Genomic DNA, 19,092 nt, shown 5'->3' with positions numbered 1-19,092 from the left:
TCATGTCATGCGTGCATTATAAAAATGCAAAATAAGTATAAAGAATTTAAATAAATAGAAGACTTCAGTAACATTTTTGTTAAGCTTAAAAGGGTTAGTTTCTAACTAGAGTTGCTGCTTTTACTAGATCCTTTTCTGCTAAACTACTTAACTGGAATTCAATAGTCGTCCTGGGAAAAAAAAAATAAAAAATCAAGGGGTAGAGAAACAACATTATTAAGCCGTATAGTATAGCTCAGCTAAGCGATTTTTAATTTTTTTTTTTTTTGTTATCTTTGTCTTTCTGCCTTTTAGGTCCGTAAATCACACTCAAACAGTTTAAACCAATCCAAGAGAGAAAATAATGACAATAGAAATACTTAACCTGGACATTTTATTAGACAAGGAAACTATTTAAGACATCCAGTTATGACAAACTTATTCTTTTTTTTTTCCTTTTTTTTTTTAACTGGTGCTCTTATTTGGAACAAGAAAAAAGTAAGATAAAATCCATAAACTATAGATGAGCTCTCAACGTAAGAATCTTCATATGAGCATGGCAGAGAATCTCTCAACTTGAGACTTAAGTTTCCCATAGCAGCACCCCACCAAACTATGCATCTTGCTCTCGGGTCATATTAAGATCCATAAAGAGGCGTTGGCTCTACTTTTTGCCTGATCCTAAAAGAACATTTCAATACAAAATAACATTGTTAAACATAAAGTAGATTTAAGGTCATGATAACAAGACTAGTTAGGTTTAAGGTCTATCAACCTAGCTAACCCGTTTTTTAACTTCCTCTCAATAAAAGAGACATAGCTCTTGCATTGATCACTTCATAGAAGAGAATGATCAGCATTTTTCCTCTCACCAGGAAGTACGATCAAATTTTTTTTAACGGCAAGTAATACCACTTGACCATTCTAGTGTTTGGAAGGTAATGTAAGCTACTTAGTTTACCCGCGAAACAAGCAACAGAAAGACATGCTTTATTTCTTTAGAGATTATGAGGAAAAATGTGTTGCCCACTAACTAATTTTCCTCCATTTCCTCGAGGGGTTTTTTCTTTTTTCTTTTTTATTTTTTTCCATGTCCTTGAGAGTTTTTTTTTTCCCCCATGTCCTTGAGAGTTTTTTTTTTTTTCCATGTCCTTGAGGGGGTTTTTTTTTTTTTTTTTTTTTTTTTTTTGCTAATCTTTCATGTCCTTGAGTTTACATCACACTGCATTGCACAATTGAGTTACATTCACCTAACTCTAAGTAAGACCAAAACGTTAAGCTGTTTATTTCTTACACCAAAGATTTAGCTGTTTATGTGATTTCCCAGACCCCACAATTTAACATTTTAGCCATTTTTTTTCCTAAGTAATGCCCATTTCAAGTTTATAATAGGTAAACAGCAACACTTCAATGGATTGTCCTAGCTCACCCGTCAGAAAGAAGTTTATGTACAGTTCAATAAGATCCTCAGAGACCTGGTACATATATTTTCCAGATTCACAGAGCCAAAAAGAGAGCACATATAAATCTAAGAAGTCAAAAAAAATTTAGTTCAGTTTTTCTATACTTAGCAAAGCCAGAAATAACACTGTACAAGATACTCTTAAATAGAAATAAGGTAAAACTCGTAGAACTTGTAATGTGTTTACCAATTATCTTCAGCCCATTTGCAGCCCTCTGTATCTACCATGTGCAGACTGTACGCATGCCTTGATTTTGAAGATTGATTCTCACAACTGTAGTCCATTAATGAAAAAGAGCAACAAAATTTAGGACGCATTTCAGGCGATTCAGCTAAGGAGAAATCATTTGTATGCCTGTTTAATCATAAAAAAGGAATGGTATGAACTGACCTTTGATGAATAAGATCACCATGAATGACAACCAAAGAACCGGCTTTAACTTCAATGGGCACAAAATCTTTCTGATCATAATTTGGGGAAGGCCGATCAAAGGTCACCCCATTTTCACCTCTAATGAACCGTCTGACAAGGCCATCTGCAAACAACAAAACATACAGTAAAACTATCCAAACCCTCTTTAATGGATACTGCAATCGTTAATCGCCTGTCCTAGAATAGGAAAAGAAGTTTGGCAACCCCCAATAAATTGTACATGAAAAGAAATTAGAGGGAAGTGTGAAATACTTTTTTGAGATCCAGGAATAGCCCAGAGACAGCCGTTCGTGATCGTTGCATCTTCTAGGGCCAGCCATAGCCCTGTGCATGTTGTTGGTTCAGTATACAGAAAAGAGTTATCCTGATGTGGCACTACCTCACCCCCAATACCTGGTTGCTGCCAATTCATGAGATCTTTGCAGGTTACTTCATACGCCAAAAATCATAAGACATGTACGTCATATAGAAAATGTCCAGAATTTACTAAATCTTGAAGAAGAAGAAAAAATACCTTAAATATGTACATAGACTGAATCACAATTGGTCTCTTGTAACCCAAGGAAACCAACATGCTGCATACTTTATCGGAGTCAGAGAAGCTTTTAAATACTGGATCAAGCACATGTAATGCTGCATAATGTACGACAATTATTAGTTTCCCTAAAAATACAGAGTACGTATAAAAATGTTAAAATATGATAATAAACACCGAATGAAAAGAAGAAAATCACTCCATAGACAAGGAATTACCATGTCCAACTTTGTTAATAGAAAGTTCCTTCGGTTGCTTCAAGTTTCCATCTTCCCCAAAAGCTTTCTCTGCCAAAGATAACAAGTGGAAACTGTAAGTAGAATAATACAAAAACCAGGCCCTTTCAGAAGTTCCAAAAAATAAGCCCCCATTGTTTTGCTAGTTCGAATTTTATTTATTTGAACCTTTTTATTTGAATAGAAAAATTCAAACTGTATGGTTTAAATTGTAGTTTGAATTGGTGTTTGGATGTGCAGTTAAAATTTTAATTGGAACAAGGAATAAAATTTGAATTTGTGTATGGAAAGTGTGAAAAGTAGAGAGAGCGAACACTTTTTTACTGTTCAGAAATTGTTTGAACGGTCGAACTTTAAGGAGGAGTTAACTCTAAGTTGGACAGTTTAACCCAGTTCAAACGGGGAATATAATTCGAACTGCGTGTTTACCAAACATGAGTTCAAACTATACTCACCGTTCAAACTGAGTTAAACTAAACTAAACCAGTGAAACAAACAGAGGCTTATAATTCGCAAATGTTTCAAAAAGAAAGCCATAAAGGCATGTTTACACCATAAAAGAATGTAATTGAATAGGTAATGGGAGTGAAAAGTAAAGTACATTAATAAGAATGAGAATCGTTGATTCCTTTTTTATTGTTTACTTATCTATTAGATGGTACAACGGGAAACAATCTGACTCACTCTCTATTGTTTACTAAACTTAATAGAAATCTTATCAATCTAATTACTAAAATATCCTTTCACATAATTGAATAATCATCGGATAATAATATGTTAGATTATTAAAGATATATAAGTAAATTTAACATTCATTCTTTTTTAACTGGAAATCAATACTAAGGGGATGCAGGCAAAGACTAGTATTCCCTTTTTTCATTCTCTATATTGTGCGGGGCCACGAAACTCTCATTACTAATATTGTTAGGAAATACATAATTAAATTACCAAAAAAGAAAAAGAGTATTTACATAGTTAAATGGAAATGAGAATCACCCCTCCATTTCATTTTTCCTTTCTCTTTCATGCAAAGTAAACACGGCCTGAAAGTAAACTAGAATTTACCTAAGATATTGCAATTCAGTGAATATTCCGAAGTTGAATCTTAATATAGCAAACATCAAGACCTCCACAACCCCATCACTGCAGCACTTGAGAATAATAGCTACCAAACTCTATAAACAAATCTCACCATAATTTTAGTTCCTGCTTCCCATCTCTAATTTCTGTTTTTGCTTCTTTTTTCCTTTTATCAGTTTTTCGTTTCTTTAATAAGTAGCTGAACTAAAAACCACCAATAAGTACTAAAAAAATTGATACTCCTCCTCGCATATCCATTTGGGTTCTTGTTCAGCTTTCATTTTCAAAAAGTACTTTAAGACTCAACTCATGTAAACATACACAGAATGTCTTCTTCTTCTTAAAAGGCAATGAAATAAAAAAAATCGAAAAAAAAAAAAAAAAAACTACAAATGACGCAATTTATCCCCAAACCTTCAAAGAAAAACGAAATTTTCTCGGCGCTCTCGAAGAAATAATGATCTGTCGAGTGTTGCTGAAAGGGAATAAGAAATAATTATTTTCCGCAACATAATTTCCATAACCAAAAAAAAAAAAGGAAAAAAGAAAAAAGTGAAAACCTGGTTTTTGGTAGAGAAAATAGAGGCCGTGGAAGAGCAATCGAACTCGTCCAGCAACTGTTCCATTCTCTTCCTCATCCTCTCGATTTCCTCGCCGCTTGCAAACGATTCCATCACAATATACCCTTTTCAAAGTTCGTCGAACAATCACCAAACAGAAAAAATGGGGAAAAATGGTTTTTTCAAGCTTTCGTTTCTGCTGACATTAACAATTAAGATTTTGAAAATAGTTGGAAACTTTAAGACGAATTGAGAAGTAGTTTACCATCGGTTTCGAAGGATTGGAGCTGAGCTGGACTGAGATTTCCAACAATACCCATGACGCTGCGATGATGATCAACTTCAAATGAGTCAAAAGTTTTGGAGGCGAATATGATATGGTGCTATTTATTGTGTTTTGAGGCTTTTAAAATCAAACGAATATCATGCCTTTTTTTTCACCGTTCGAAGTACTATAGCTTTTTTTTTCAAATTTAAATTTTTGTTCAAAATTTAATTAATAAATTATGATTTTTTTTTTTTTTATACGAACAAAAGGTGATTACTATTATTTTTTTATTGGGTGATTAATGTGTTTGACCATTAGCTATTTAAAAAATGTAAACATATTGCTCCTTTTTATCACATGTCAATCTTTTATTTCTCTCTTTTAAAAAATAAAGAAAACACATTAAAAAAAAAATGTGAAGGTAATGAATGAAGTTAATTTTTTTTTATAGTGTTTGGTATAATGAGATAAAAAAACATAGAATAGCCTAAATGACTATTTTATCAATTGTTTAATATTAATTTAGATTTTAAAATAAGGACACAAAAGTAAATTTAGTCCTCAATAAGTGGATTTGAGTTTTCCTCCCAATATTAGAGAGATAAAAATAGTAGGCCCCATTAAAATTTTTTTTCATCCTATTTTCTTTTCTCTCCTCTCTTTCTTCTTACCAAACAACTAATTCTATCATTTTCCATCTAACAATCATTCTACTCACTTTCTTCCTTTCACTTTTCTATCATACCAAACATAGTGTTATTTTTACTTTTTACATTATATTATTTCTAATTTTTCTTTTGTTTATTTTTACTTTTTTTTCTAATCTTTTTTTGCTTTTTTCTTTAGAGTTCTTTTAGTCTTTTACCAAATGCTCTTTTGTAATTTAATCTTCTTACAAAATACCTCTATGATTTTCTTTTCTCACTCTAGTCTTAACTCCATTTAAAATAATTCATTTTATATGTATCTCATAAATAATTTATTATGTGACGATTTTTTCTTTGTAATCGCACTACTAAATTTTTTTTCCTTTTGTACTAAACTCAATTATTAAATAAATAATAAATAAATACAACTAATTATTAGAAAAAATTTTATATTTTCATATGAAAATGTAAATAATACACTCGGGAGGCGCGTGCTTATAACTAATTATATTTAAAAAAACAACAAAAAAAACCAAAGTGTGGGGTTTGAACTACTAATAATTTTCTACGAAACAACGATTGATCTGTTAAAGCTACCTCAATAAAACAACGAAGCTACCTTAATCAAGAAAGTGAACTGAAAAAACTTGCAAAGTTTTTCTTCTTGTTTTTTTTTTTTTTTTGAACTATTCAGTTGTCAAAAGTTTTTACTAATTTTTTCGAATCAAATTTTTTATAATTTACTTATTGCATTTCAAGCATGAATGCGAGTAATTTTTCCCCAGTTTAGAGTGAATTGAATAGTTACTCATTTGCTAGGCATTATATATTTTATTCCACGTGCCGAATCTGCTGAAACTGATCTTAAAGTAGGCAATATATATGTTTTTTTCTTTTTGAAAGTACACTTTTTTTTTTTTTTTGAAACGTGTGCTACTCTTGATAAAATAGATGATTTAAGAGGAGAGAGAAGCAAAGGAGGTGGTTACTTTGGGATCAAGGCACATTCAATACAAAATAAAAGCACATTTTCTAAACAAAAAGCCAAAAATAGGAAGAACCATACTATAAAAAATAAAATAAAATAAGGAAGAACCATAACAAGACAATCACACAACGAAGAAAAAGATCACATATTGGAAACCTAAATGGCGCCAGTCAATGCCATACTTTACATTCAAATGACCCAAAAATCACAAAAGTAATGTTTGTATCGCCGAGTAAGACGAATATAGTGAGTAGCACTAATAAATGTAACCATAAGATTGTAGACGTAAAGAGTAAGAAGTGTACAAAAAATGGAGTCAAAAATAGGAAGAAAAGAATGAATACCCTGAGACCGAGTATAAATGTATACAAAGTTCCAACTTTAGATTCTACTTGGATGAGCAGAATAACAAACTCACTCCAACTAAATCTATAGACATCAGAAAACCAGAGTGTGAAGAAATGTGATGTGTCAATTCACAGCTTGTTAGATACAGTAGCTGCGACTTCATATACAAAACAATTGCGCAGTCAACACTGGGAAACTCCTGAAATTGAAAGATGGCAAGTTGCTCTGTTCTCCACCAGTATCTTCATATACAGAGAGTGATGGAACTGCCCCACAATTCGATCCCAGGAAACAAATCAGATCAATATGACATCTCGAACAAAATCCTCGTAGCTCCCAAAATTGAGGGTGTGGTATGCCCTCTCCGCCAATGGACAGGGGCACAAAAAAATGAAAGAATGCCGAACAGAAAAGAGGGTCAGTAGCAGGATCAAAACTACAGGTACAAGGAACACCCATCAAAGAATCTTCATGTTAAATCAAGTCAGTGACGATGGTTTCGAATCTTCTGTCTTGTTTATTCGGCACATGCAATCTGGGCAAGGAAAGGTATAAATGGAGTCATTCGGCCTTTTGAGCTCAAACCCCTTTAAATCACTGTGAGACCGGATACCCAGCATTTGGCGCTTGAAACTTTTCCATCTGGAAGGAAAGGAAAAGAATCAATCCAATTATGTTACTTCTTCTATATCACACAAAATAAAGGCAGAATGAAATGATAAACCGAAATTGCCAGTTGCATATTTTTTTATTAAAGATGGCAATTATGAGTCTACAGAAATTAAATTTAGTTGCTGGACTTCCACTCAAAAGTCAATTTAACTTTTAATATATTCGGGACCATTACTCATTTTGGAAATAATAATAATAATAATAATAATTAATAATAATGATGATGATGATGATGATGATAATAATAATAAGAACAATGCTAAGAATAAGAATAAGAAGGTACACACACAAACGCACAAAAAGGAGAGTTGTAATTCTAAATGTTGGATACGGACAAATATAACTGTTCTTATATATATATATATATATATATATGTGTGTGTGTATGTATGTATGTATAAGTAATATAATTGTGACCTTTTTCAACTCCATATTGACCCCAAATTCCTGTTGGGTTGCCCCATTTTTCTTTTTCGCCAGTTTTGGCTAGATCTTGCAAGCGTAACTTTACTCCATAAAATTTAGCAAATTGACTCTCTGCAATCATTTGACTCCATAGAATACGTATTTGCAAGAAAAGAGCTAGCAGTTACGTACCCAATATTTGGATTATCAAAGAGCAATGCTAACTTTCGTTTGTCAGGCCTGATCGTCTTGGAGTGTCCACCATACAAGTATCTCCGGTGGCCCATCAGAAAATGAGGAAAGTTCCCACCTTGAGTTGTCACAAACACCTCACTGTGAAGACAAACTGTGTAATCTATAGCAGCCATCCTGGAAGAATAATTCTAGTAGCAGAAATTTAAATCAGAAGATTTGCATAATGTCATTGTCACGCTTTCAAATTGGGAAGAAATACAAATAACCGCACATCATTCAGACCTTGAATGGAGCGAGTTCTTCCTCTGAAGCCAGCATCTCTTTCGTCTGCAGATTAGGGAACATTTCCAACAGTGGCGCCATTGTTTTCTCAGCATTGTATATCTTACCGGATGCCAAATAGATGAATGTGCTTTTATCAAAGCCCATTCCCCGAAGCATTAAACCAACCTAATGAGAAAATTGAAAAAATAATAATAATAATAATGAGCTGATCTGTTGATATCTGTACATTACAGAAGAAGTTTAGAAAGCTCATAAAGCTCTTCATAAAATAAGGAATTATATACATGATCAGATTCGGACCAGCACATCCACATAACTCCCAAATGAAATATCTATTTCCCATATCTCAAGGTACTTTTCCCACAGGAAGAGTAGAGTGAAAGCTACATCCTTTTCCTGTCTTTTAATTAGGAAGATGAACAATAGATAATACCTCCAAAGGAGTAAGTGGACATTTGCCATTGATTCTGATTGCTCCAGGGCGTATAACTCGACCAGGTTTTGTAAATTTCCCCTTCCAACCTCTTTCCCTTGCAGCTTCCATATCTTCCTTTTCTTGCTCCCCACCATCAAAAATGCAACAAGAGAAAGCAACCATATCCTGCACAAAGAGGAATACTACTTTGCTTGCTACTAAAATACAAAGATGATAATCTCCTTGCTGGACGATATCAAAGAGAAAATTGCACAACCACACTTCTTTCCAATTGAATCTAACCTCCTCAAAGCGAAGATGCACAGAAATGTACTTGCCACCATATTTAGCACTGCGTTCTTTCATCCTTGCCACCAAAGCATCTCCCAGTGTTAATATATGACTTGAAAACCTAAGAGCTTCATAATTAGCTAAGCATCTAAGCCATTGAACAGCAGGAGGAGCATCAAATGACAATCGATTTGCAAAAGGGGAAATCCGAATGATCCTGTATATTTCCAAAGATATTTCATTTAATAAAACTACACTAAACGTCATATACTCAAAAATCAAAACAAATATAAGTAGATAGACACAATGCCAATCTTCTAACATTGGCCATGTAGCAATGTTGAATAATGAGAGATTTTCCATTTGACATTTTCCCCCCTTACTAGTTTCTATCTAATCAGATGTTTTGAGAGAGAGAGTCGATGAAGAAAGGAAAAAAAAAAAAAAAAAATCCCCCATGCTGCATAAAGTCACTATCAGATCATATTACAGTTACCAAAGTTTCATAATTTAGCATATATCCAATCACAAGTAAACATCAAGGATGCAAACAAAACTAAAATAGAAAAAGGAAAAAAGAACCAGTTGATGTGTAAGCTTACCTTTCTTCAAGCAATCTTGGGAGAACTGCATCTCCATAATACTGAACAGATGCCCAAGCCTTTATCCTAAAGTTGTAAACATTGCTCATATTGTTGTCAAATCTCTCCATTATATATTCTGGAATCTTATTAACCACCCGCACATCATTTTTCAAGGTACTGATGAAATAATCTTCGTCATAAATGTCTTTAAATTTGCTGGACAAGTAAGCCCAAAGTCAGAAACACCATGTACAACTAACAATTTGTTATTGAATAAACAACTACAAAGTTAAAAAATATCAGCAAACAGTGAGCAAGTATGCAGAGAATTATTCAAAACCAAACTATAAGATAGAAAGCTAGAGAATATACGAGAGATGTAAACTTGCAATACTACGTCTCCTTAGCCTCATCATTATTTTCCAAAAGAATTTATTAAAAAGAGAACAGGAACCCACTCTCATTCAGCATCCTGACATTATCTAACTCTTGGGAAACAGATCCCCACGATCGTATTTAACCAATAGATACTGCATAGGTTGGTTCAGGGAGCCAGTCAAGAAACCAACTTATAATATTATTAATGCAAAGAACCCTACCAGCATTTTCGTAAATAAGACCATAAACAAGAGAATAGACCAATATCTTCATTTAGAGAATATTATCACGGACAAGGGGCAATACATAGTTTATTTATATATTAGAATCACTGGTCGCAGAATTTGCAAAATAAATCCCAAAGTAAGAAATGTAAGATGTGAACTAGAGCACTCCCTAATAAAAGATTAACATTGCGAGGCATGTTCAAATTTACAAACATATTAGACTAGCAAGGACTAAGGGGTAAATATTTAGAGTATTTATTCTTCTTTCCGTGCGTTATCACATGGGCAGCATTAGTCCTACAAATAAACTTTTGAAGAAATAAGCATCAACAAACCTAGGATCTCTCCAGATGCTGTGATAATGAAAGTTGGGAATAACAAGTGTAGCATTAAGATAACCCGCTACTGCAACAGCATTGCATATCTACAATTCAAGAATAACAACCTATAGTCAAAAGAACTATTACATGATTAATCAAAAACAGAGACAGTAAAAGTGGTGGCAACAAGATTGACAACTGAGCAACAAAACTAACCGAAGTCCTCTGCTGATTTAGGCCACCATTTGCCTCAACATATATGTAACCATTTGAATTAGGCAAACCTGCAATAATAGCACAGAAACTACTTACAATAAATACCATGACAAACACGCAAACCACATGTTCAGATTCCAATAGCATGTGTAACAGATATAGCGTAGCAACTACTCACTATATAATAAGAACAGCCCGCTAATGTTTTTGCATATGAGCACTCATACATATGAACAGCAGAGGAAGGTTCAAGTCTTAAGGAAAAAACGTTAACATGAATGCAGTATCTTCAGAATGTCACATCGGGGAGAACTAAATTAACTAAATTACTACGATATCAGAAGTTCCAATGGATATTTTGAAGTAGAAGAGTTCTTAAATTAGTAATGCATCCTAAGAATGTGTTAATCACCCTTGTACTTGTGGAACCCACAGTCAAGATGGCATAAATGCAGCAACTAGAGTAAAACAGTGATTACTACAACTGGTCCGGTTTGAAGACTCGCGAAGAGTTAAAATGAAGTTCGATGTGAACCAGAAATAGTACTGTAGCCAGAAGGTTTCCACCCATAAAAGAAAGGATGTAATTGTGAGGAAAAATTCAATAAACAGACAGAAACAACAAAAGACTGTTACAATTTTTCCCAACTAGCAAAAAATGGAAATAACTCGTACCTCCAGAAAAAGTGTTTGTACATGGTTTCCATTCACCACCTTTATAGGAATGTTTCCATATAGTTAATATCTGCAGTAAACTTCCAAGCTTATGTAAGTTAATAGCTAGAGAGAGGGCGATAACTTTGGATGTAAATTACATCAATCAATCAAAGAACTATAAAAATAACCTTAACCTAGCAATAAGCCAAAAAAAAAAGACATGACGGATGAACATTATTATAAGACCTCATGTCAACACTCAATCTTTGAAGTTTGAACACTGAAAGGAACCGATAATGTGAGTATAATAATGATACAGTTCAGCAACTGGATCAGAAATACTTGGCTATGACCAGAAAAATAACCAAAATGGTCCGAGCTTAAAATTTGCACAAATAGTCAACTGATTGTACTTCACAAGACGAATCGACAGAAGACAGGTAAATATCATCCAGTAGATGAAAATTATGCTAAAGATGGCATATTTTTTACATTTCTTTTATTCAGCACCGGCTCTCACCAAATTAGTAGCTCTCTCCCCTTAAAAAGGCTGTTCTATTGAATACGAATCAATTGATAAATCACCAATCACTATTCTTTCTTCTACATAAATTGTAGTGGATTTTTATTATCTGGATTCAATAAATCATAGAAACCAAGCTCTCCAATGCATTCCATTAATTTTTTATACCAAGCAGCCACCAGATGGGCATTATTTCCTTATTCAAATTCATATGCCAACTTTAACAACTTGAATTTCCGCACTTAGAAATGCCAACTTTGATATGCTTTTATGCTTTATTCAATAAAAATATTTTCTCAATTCCCTTCAGCCTTTGCATCTGGACCCAGAATGAGTAATGGTAAAGAGAAGGATATGCTTCAAAATCATTCCTTTCTTCTGCTTCTCTTTTCCATTAAAAAACAAACTAAAAAGCTCAGAAAGTTGACGCGCCAAGTACACAGTAACAAAAAGAGAAGCACTTTTTCGGATTTCATGATTCGTTTCATTCCCCAAAAACCCAAACGAAACAAGATCAATCCGATAAAAAGGTTCAGAAACGAAGAAGATCTCTAATCGTAACAAGAAATCTTGATTCAAGGATTAACTTTTAACATTAATCGAACGCAATTCACGCAAAATTTGAATCAAAAAACGCGTAAAGAATCTAGAACTAAAAGCAAACACCGCATTCCAGTTTCTCATTCGGCGAAATTGAAATCGAAATTGAAGAAATACGAAACTCGAAATGGAGAGAAAGAGAAGATGACGAACCGCATCGGTGGAGGAGTTATCGGCGTCCATCTCGGGGCGGAGCTTGGAGTAGAAGTGGGGACTGCGGTAGACGGAGCCGGGGGCGGGGCGGTGGTGGATGATGGGGACGACGTCGAAGGAGACGGAGCCCATGTAGAGAAGCATGCCGGAGATGTACAACAGAGGGGCGAAGAGAAAGACGCCTTGTCGCCGGATCAGCACCGAGAGGATGTGCCATGTCAGCCGCTGCACCAGCGTCGTCCTTCCCGATGGGTTGAACCGGCCACCGGTCTTCGACCGCCCGTGCCGGAGCCGCGGCGACCGGAGCGGCGACGGCGGCGGAGACGGTGTCGTGTGGCCACTGCTCGGCAGCCGGTTGTACGCGTGCATTTGTGGGTGGCTGGAGGAATCGCCTACGTCATATGGCGATGGAGAAGATCTCCAGTCCACTCCTCTCTCTCGAGGAAAAAAGAATGAGCGAAGCGTTTAGAGAGAGAGAGGCGGGAGCGCACGTGCTGGTTTGTGAGAAATGGCTAATGAGTTATGAGTTCGATTTGGGCTTAATTCCTTCTCTCTCTTCTTCTTTTGTTGTGTTGGTTTTTTTTTTTTTTTTTTTGGGTAAATTCTTTTGTTGTGTTGTTTGGCTTTAAACCAAAAATGAATATTTATGATCGTTCTCCTTTCCTTTCAAGTTGGACATGAGAACGACCTTCCCTTTTAATTCTTCTTCTTTTTACTTTTTTTTTTTTTTTTTCATTTCTCCTCTTCTCATTCTCATTATGTTTGCTGAGAAAAATAAGTCTCATTTGGGTCACCTTTAATGGCCAAGGGATTTTGAATAATGTTACTTAAGCATCTTAATTTTTATATCAATATTTAATGGCAACTTATTTGATAAGTTATTCTTCGTTCCTTAGCATCCACCAATTAGTCCATAGCAATTCACTTATCATATTAGGATAAGTATTAAGGCTTCTATCATTACTCAATATACTTTTGGTTTTTGTCTTTTTCTCAATTCAATTTGTTGTAATAAAATAACAATTCTTTAATCATTTTGTATATAATTTGTGTAATCTAGTTTTGTTTTGTTGTCGAGAAGCTAATATTAAATTAGAACTTCATTCTATTCAGCAAAAAATTAGGACTTCATTCTCTCCTACACGTTTATTATATCTTAAAATTTTCCCCCTCTTCCTAGAAGTGTATTGTATCTTTTTCATTTTTGCTTGCAATGTATAGAAGTATATTTGTGTCTTAGGTTTTTCTTCCTCATTTTCTAGAAGTATATTTTATCTTCCTTCCTTTCTTTCTTTCTTTCTTTCTTTTTTTTTTTTTTTTTTTGGCTTGCAACATATAGAAATATATTGTATGTTAAGAACTTTTTCCCATTTCCAAGCTGTATATTGTATCTTTTTCTTGCACTATACAGAAGTAGATTGCATCTTTTCTTCTATTTCGATGTTTTTTGTATATACATTTATATATTCGCCTGCATTACATAGAAGTATATTCTATCTTAAGTTAGCATAACTATTCCTTTCCTTATACATTTTGTTATTTTCATAACTTTACGACCTTATGTTTTCCCTTTTGTTACGTAACATTGGAGAAAAGGTAAAATAGTTTGTACCCTTTTTTTTTTTTTCCTAAAACAAAAATAGGTTTGACGTTGTTTACTCGTGACAATTCGTGAAAAATTGGAGAAACAACAAAGCGTTTTGTAGTTGTTTTCTCCAACTTGATCTCCAACTTGATAGATGAGGGATTGTCTTTTATGCCCGTTTAGTTCGTTGATTTGAGTTTTTAATTCGAGTTGAGATGTGATTTTATGTGAGAGCTTTTTACTGTAGCAAAAAAATTAAATGTAACTGTTTGTGAAAATTTTTACTGTAGTAAAAATCGAATTCTAAACTCGAATCAGTGAAATAAACGGGACCAATTCCTAGTACTGGGATACGATGAACTATTTTGAAAAGGAAGTGGATTTAATAGACTCATCCAAAAGCAAAGAAAATTGCAAAGGCATTGCAGTAGTAGTGGGTTTATTTGAAAATTGAAATTAGCGCAAGAAATGAGGTCATTAGTTTTTTTTTTTTCCTTCAGAAAATGAGGTCTTTAGCTTCACAAATCACAACCAATGACAGATAATAACATGCTAACTAAATAAGAAAAATCAAAATTCTTGCAGATATTTTCCTTAAATATTTACTTATTTAACTATTTTTTAATAAATAAGTGGAGAAAATTATTCCACGTTTTGTTTACATGATAGAGAGACATGTCGTGCAGACGATGTGGTGGCACCATTTGCGTGCAGTGGATTGTGGTTAGTTTAGATGCATAAATATTTACATTCCCAGATTCAGTTAATGTAATCTCTAATCGAGTTATACGTTGAGAGCATTTCTAATTTTTAATTAAATTCTAATTAAAATGATTAAAATACTATTTTATCTAGTAATTTTTTAATTAATCACTCTAATCATAATTCATATTTTAACTAATTATAAATTATTTTAATATTTAGTAAATTTAAAATACAAATAATTTTGTTGAATTAACCAAAAAAAAAACTTTGCACTTATTATGGTTGAAAATAAAGTAAAATAAAAAATAAAATAGCTATTATCTCCACGCTAGTTATATTTATTTAATGTCAAAGACGTTATCTAAAATAGCTAATCATTTTTTTTTAAAAAAAACTAACAATTTAGCTAATGGTGGGGGTGGAAAAAAGTTTTTTTTTTATTAAAAAAAGCTAAATTATTAACTATTTTGGCTAAAAGTATGAAATGTTTAGTATGACTAGAATTGCTCTAAATCCCTTCCATCTTCAATTGAACTGACTAGGGGTGTTTACGAAATCCGTCAATTCGATTGATCCGTGAAATCCAATCTTTTGTATACACTAACTCAATAACGAACCCATTGAAAATAAAAAGGGAAAAAAAAGGAGACATCTAGGATAATCAAATCCTTTGCCACGGTAAGTTACCAAAGAACTTTTTAAAAATAAAATAGATCAACTGTTGAGAAATTACCATGAAAATGGGCAGATCAATGAAAGAAATCAAATAGTGATTTAAATCTAGTATTTTAATTTGTCCTCTCATATAGTTTAACAAATATTAACTCAAATTGCTTTAGACATTGAAAGACAACATATCATTGCTACAAAAATTACAAGCACTTACAGCTAGTTGCTGAAATTTCCTACAATAAAAGATGAAAATGAAAACGAAAATGTCAAACTCAAGTTTTAAATAGAACAAATAAACATACATCAATACAACGAAATAAAATAAATCCGAGAAAAGGAAGAAAATAAATAGAAGTATAAAACTCCCATCGACTCATATAACAGTTGCACTGAATTGGTTGATAGAGTATTTTCCATGAAATGAACTTTGTCAACCACTTTCCCTCTCTCAGTTGAAGTTGAGATTAATAATTCCAAAAAAAAAAGGATAAAGAAGCTAAGATCGAAGATGTTAAATAAATCTATTTCAACAATATTTGACGCGAAAGAAACTATTTAATCAATCCACAATATCCAGAAAAGAGATGGTTTCCAAAAAAAAAATTAAATTGCATAAGCGTTATGAGATTCATTCCTTATTGTGATTTGTGAAAAGAGCTTTCTTATGATAAAATAATATCCTGAGATGACATAAACTCTTTCCAACAAATAATCTTGAACAGGTAACACAAAAGATTATAATGTCACACTACACTAATTGCAATCAAGCTTTTTTCTAATGAGGAAAATAGAGGCACGTTGAGATTTATACAAACAAATTAGGAAACAGGCAAATCATAGAACAAACACTAATGTCAGAATTACAAGTAAACTTTGTTGCCTTTCAAGTTTCTCTTTCTCTACTCAGTTTTTCAGGATCCCACTTCTCACCTTGAAATAGATTAGGACCATGATTTAAGTGTAATATGCTATAAATGAAAGTAAAATGTGAAAAAGACAAACACAAACATAAACACACACAAAACATGCAGCATGCTATAGAAACCAACCATTTTCAAGAGTCTTTTCTCAAACTTGAAGTGTTAATAATGCAGCCTCCCCAAACAAACTACACAAGAATCTGTCTACCTGAAAACCAAAGATGAGAACAAAACATAGGTACCCCTCTCACATAAAATTTAGGCATAAAACTAAAATGAACAATAACCAAAAGGTAGTTGCTTACCTGCCTGCGTGTTCTCACATGTTCAACGAGTGTGTCAAATCGCTAGCAACTAAATGGAGATAAGGAGCCATGTTTGGTGCATTCTTGATACTAAGTTCCTCTAATAAGTTGCAAAATATTCTAAGATTACAAATGATGAAAATTTTCTTTTAAAATCAAAATGAACAATGGCAGAAAAGCATACACAATGATTTGGAGAAGCTGCACTCAATGTTTCTAGATCTTCGAAGCATGGGGCAGTATCCACTAACAACTACCATATTGTCCAATACACTGAATTGCCACTCATACACGACTTTTCTGAAAAAATTAAAATAAAACAATCCATTGAGAATTAACGCAGTAATATTTGTCGTTAACTATAAGATGGTAAGCTTTCCATTGGCCATTTATTATATGAAAATCGGGAGGAAAAATGTGCTTACCAGTTCAGATGTTTGGAATGCTATATGAAATCAACGTCCTTACCGTATACATATATATCCATGTAATGGCATGTCATACGCCAACTTTCACAAAAGTTCCAGCGACCTAAGTATAGCATAAAAATTGGTTCTTCTGAAATGTAAAAACTTACAAAGCAGAAACAGTACATAAAAAATTCAGGAACAACCAACAAGAAAAAGAATTTTAAACAACACAGCTCCTTATATCTACTTTCCCAGACAAAGATGACCAACAAAGACGAACATATCTTAAAGCGTTTTACAGAGAGAATTGGATAATCAAGCAAATCACATAACAGAAATATGAATGGAACAATTAATGGAAGAGAAATTTGTAATCATATGACTATGCTATTTATCAGAGCAACTATGGCATGAGTTATGATTTATCAGACATTAGCAACTAAGAAATCCTTGTCAACATTTGATCATAAGATTGATGTTTTCTTAATGGAATTAACAACACCCTTTGCAACAACAATATCCTGTGTTTATCTCACAGCAACCAAACACTAAGAAAGTTACCCATTACACAATAGATCCGCACGTATGAAAGTGCAGATATATGTTTCAAATAATTAAAATGAAAGGAGATAGAGCAGACAACAATTACTCTGATAATGGCCTCTCTCACAAGCCCAAAATGATGGCTCTTCGTTCATCTTAATGCATAGAGGGAGAACACAAACAACTCTTCGTTCATCTTAATGCATAGAGGGAGAGCACAAACAAAAGGCAGAGAGAGGTGAAAGAAAAGGATAGAGAAAAAAGCTGGAGGAGAAAAGAATGGAAAAAAATGGGAGGGGGTGGGGGAGACAACGTTAAAAAGAAAAGAGAAAAAAACAAAAACCAAAACAGAAAAAAAAAAAAAAAAAAAAAAAAAAAAAAAAAAAGAGCACAAAAGGAATTAACCTAGTTCTCAAACAGTGACTAAAAAGAACCCAAATTTATAATAAAAAGGACTGAACAGTGACTAAAAAAAAGTCATAACCATTATTTCCATTTTTATGGCTATGTTCCCTTATTGTTAAATAGTAAGATCCTGGCAGGAAAAAAGCTTACATAATTTAGGGATTAACTAAGATCAATCTCTTAATTTATAAGTTCGAAGAGAGAGTGAGAAAAAAAAAAAAAAAAAAAAAAAGCTTACCATGGCTGAATGGACCCTCGGATGTGGTAGAAGGAGCTAAGGCTTGTCCATGACTCAACCTAATCAGCGCCCAAAGCCAACAAAATAAACGCAATAATAGAAAAGAGACACAAAAGAATTATGAGATAGATAAGGCAGCAACCACCAAAAGAAAAGCACGAGGCATTTCAGATTAGGGCAAAACTAAACCATAAAGATATTTACCTCTCGGCGATTTCCACCGAACGAAAAAGGAAATGTTAAAAATTAACAAGGGCAAGGTTCAGAAGAGCATTGAAGAAAGATTTCTGAAAGTCATACTTTATGCTGTTGAGAATCAAAAAAACAAAATATGGTACAAAACTAATGGGTAAGAGAAGATGAAGTGAGGGAGAATAGCGACATAAACACCTAGGAGAAGAAAGATGAAGAGAGGAGAGGATTTACAAGCAAGAGGAAACTGATGAGTAATAAAGGGTAAAGATGATGAATTTTTTTTATTTTTTCAAATCCCATCCGATATAGGTTAAGCATAGAATATTTGTCAAAAAATGGTGTCGCTGGTTACATTAATTCATAAAAATTATTAATTTTAAAATGTAAAATATAAATAAAAATCTAAATTTTTTACCCATATCGGCCCATGAGTTTGTCCTTGGGCACCCCACTACGTAGGCTGGAGGCTTTTTGACAGTGTTTTACTTTTTTTTGTCATTTTATGAGGCTATTTTTTTCTGGCATGTCTAGAAAAATGTAAGGATCGTGTATGCAAAACTTCAATATTTTTTGACATCATTTTTAGTTTATTATATTTTTTAAAGATGAAAAATAAAAAAAAATTATAAAAAATGGAATATTCATAAAAAGATGGTG

The 19,092-nt window shown here is 33.2% G+C and overlaps 2 protein-coding genes and 1 long non-coding RNA gene across 6 annotated transcripts; all 3 read right to left on the bottom strand.

The window, feature by feature from the left end:
- Positions 1 to 356: 356 nt before the first annotated feature.
- On the bottom strand, positions 357 to 4,647 carry LOC21405717 (phytanoyl-CoA dioxygenase). Its single transcript, XM_010095063.2, has 9 exons — positions 4,551 to 4,647; positions 4,286 to 4,410; positions 4,140 to 4,200; positions 2,628 to 2,696; positions 2,389 to 2,507; positions 2,127 to 2,274; positions 1,833 to 1,977; positions 1,629 to 1,715; positions 357 to 660 (listed from the first exon to the last, which is right to left on the bottom strand). Exons 1-9 carry the CDS (start codon positions 4,603 to 4,605, stop codon positions 618 to 620), a joined length of 852 nt encoding a protein of 283 aa, XP_010093365.2. The 5' UTR covers positions 4,606 to 4,647; the 3' UTR covers positions 357 to 617.
- A 1,742-nt stretch (positions 4,648 to 6,389) lies between these two features.
- Positions 6,390 to 13,018, bottom strand: LOC21405716 (protein ESMERALDA 1). The gene is made up of 10 exons (XM_010095062.2): positions 12,458 to 13,018; positions 11,200 to 11,269; positions 10,525 to 10,592; positions 10,324 to 10,412; positions 9,402 to 9,599; positions 8,812 to 9,016; positions 8,527 to 8,694; positions 8,091 to 8,258; positions 7,806 to 7,996; positions 6,390 to 7,178 (listed from the first exon to the last, which is right to left on the bottom strand). Exons 1-10 carry the CDS (start codon positions 12,824 to 12,826, stop codon positions 7,016 to 7,018), a joined length of 1,689 nt encoding a protein of 562 aa, XP_010093364.1. The 5' UTR covers positions 12,827 to 13,018; the 3' UTR covers positions 6,390 to 7,015.
- A 2,530-nt stretch (positions 13,019 to 15,548) lies between these two features.
- LOC112091017 lies at positions 15,549 to 18,667 on the bottom strand. Of its 4 annotated transcripts, none has more exons than XR_002901957.1 (6): positions 18,445 to 18,667; positions 18,241 to 18,299; positions 16,829 to 17,175; positions 16,645 to 16,744; positions 16,469 to 16,547; positions 15,549 to 15,652 (listed from the first exon to the last, which is right to left on the bottom strand). It is a non-coding gene; the product is annotated as an uncharacterized LOC112091017 (long non-coding RNA). The 4 variants fall into 4 exon arrangements; XR_002901955.1 differs by lacking the exon at positions 15,549 to 15,652 and adding an exon at positions 16,089 to 16,349; XR_002901956.1 differs by lacking the exon at positions 15,549 to 15,652 and having other exon boundaries at positions 16,089 to 16,547; positions 16,829 to 16,944; positions 17,070 to 17,175.
- Between the last annotated feature and the right edge of the window lie 425 nt (positions 18,668 to 19,092).

This window comes from Morus notabilis, unplaced genomic scaffold (genome assembly GCF_000414095.1).
Source record: "Morus notabilis unplaced genomic scaffold, ASM41409v2 Scaffold538, whole genome shotgun sequence".
Lineage (NCBI taxonomy): Eukaryota > Viridiplantae > Streptophyta > Magnoliopsida > Rosales > Moraceae > Morus > Morus notabilis.
Note: the sequence above shows the minus strand (reverse complement) of the source record. Positions and strands in the feature narration are given on the sequence as shown.

Excerpts from the sequence above, each read along its gene's own strand:
- LOC21405717 (XM_010095063.2), bottom strand. The coding sequence starts at position 4,605 with ATGGGTATTGTTGGAAATCTCAGTCCAGCTCAGCTCCAATCCTTCGAA. Across the intron at positions 4,411-4,550 it reads CCAATCCTTCGAAACCGATG|GGTATATTGTGATGGAATCG; the intron begins GTAAACTACTTC and ends AACTTTGAAAAG. Across the intron at positions 2,697-4,139 it reads AATTTCGTTTTTCTTTGAAG|AGAAAGCTTTTGGGGAAGAT; the intron begins GTTTGGGGATAA and ends TATCTTTGGCAG.
- LOC21405716 (XM_010095062.2), bottom strand. The coding sequence starts at position 12,826 with ATGCACGCGTACAACCGGCTGCCGAGCAGTGGCCACACGACACCGTCT. Across the intron at positions 11,270-12,457 it reads ATAACTCCTCCACCGATGCG|ATATTAACTATATGGAAACA; the intron begins GTTCGTCATCTT and ends AGTTTACTGCAG. Across the intron at positions 7,179-7,805 it reads TTTGATAATCCAAATATTGG|ATGGAAAAGTTTCAAGCGCC; the intron begins GTACGTAACTGC and ends CTTTCCTTCCAG.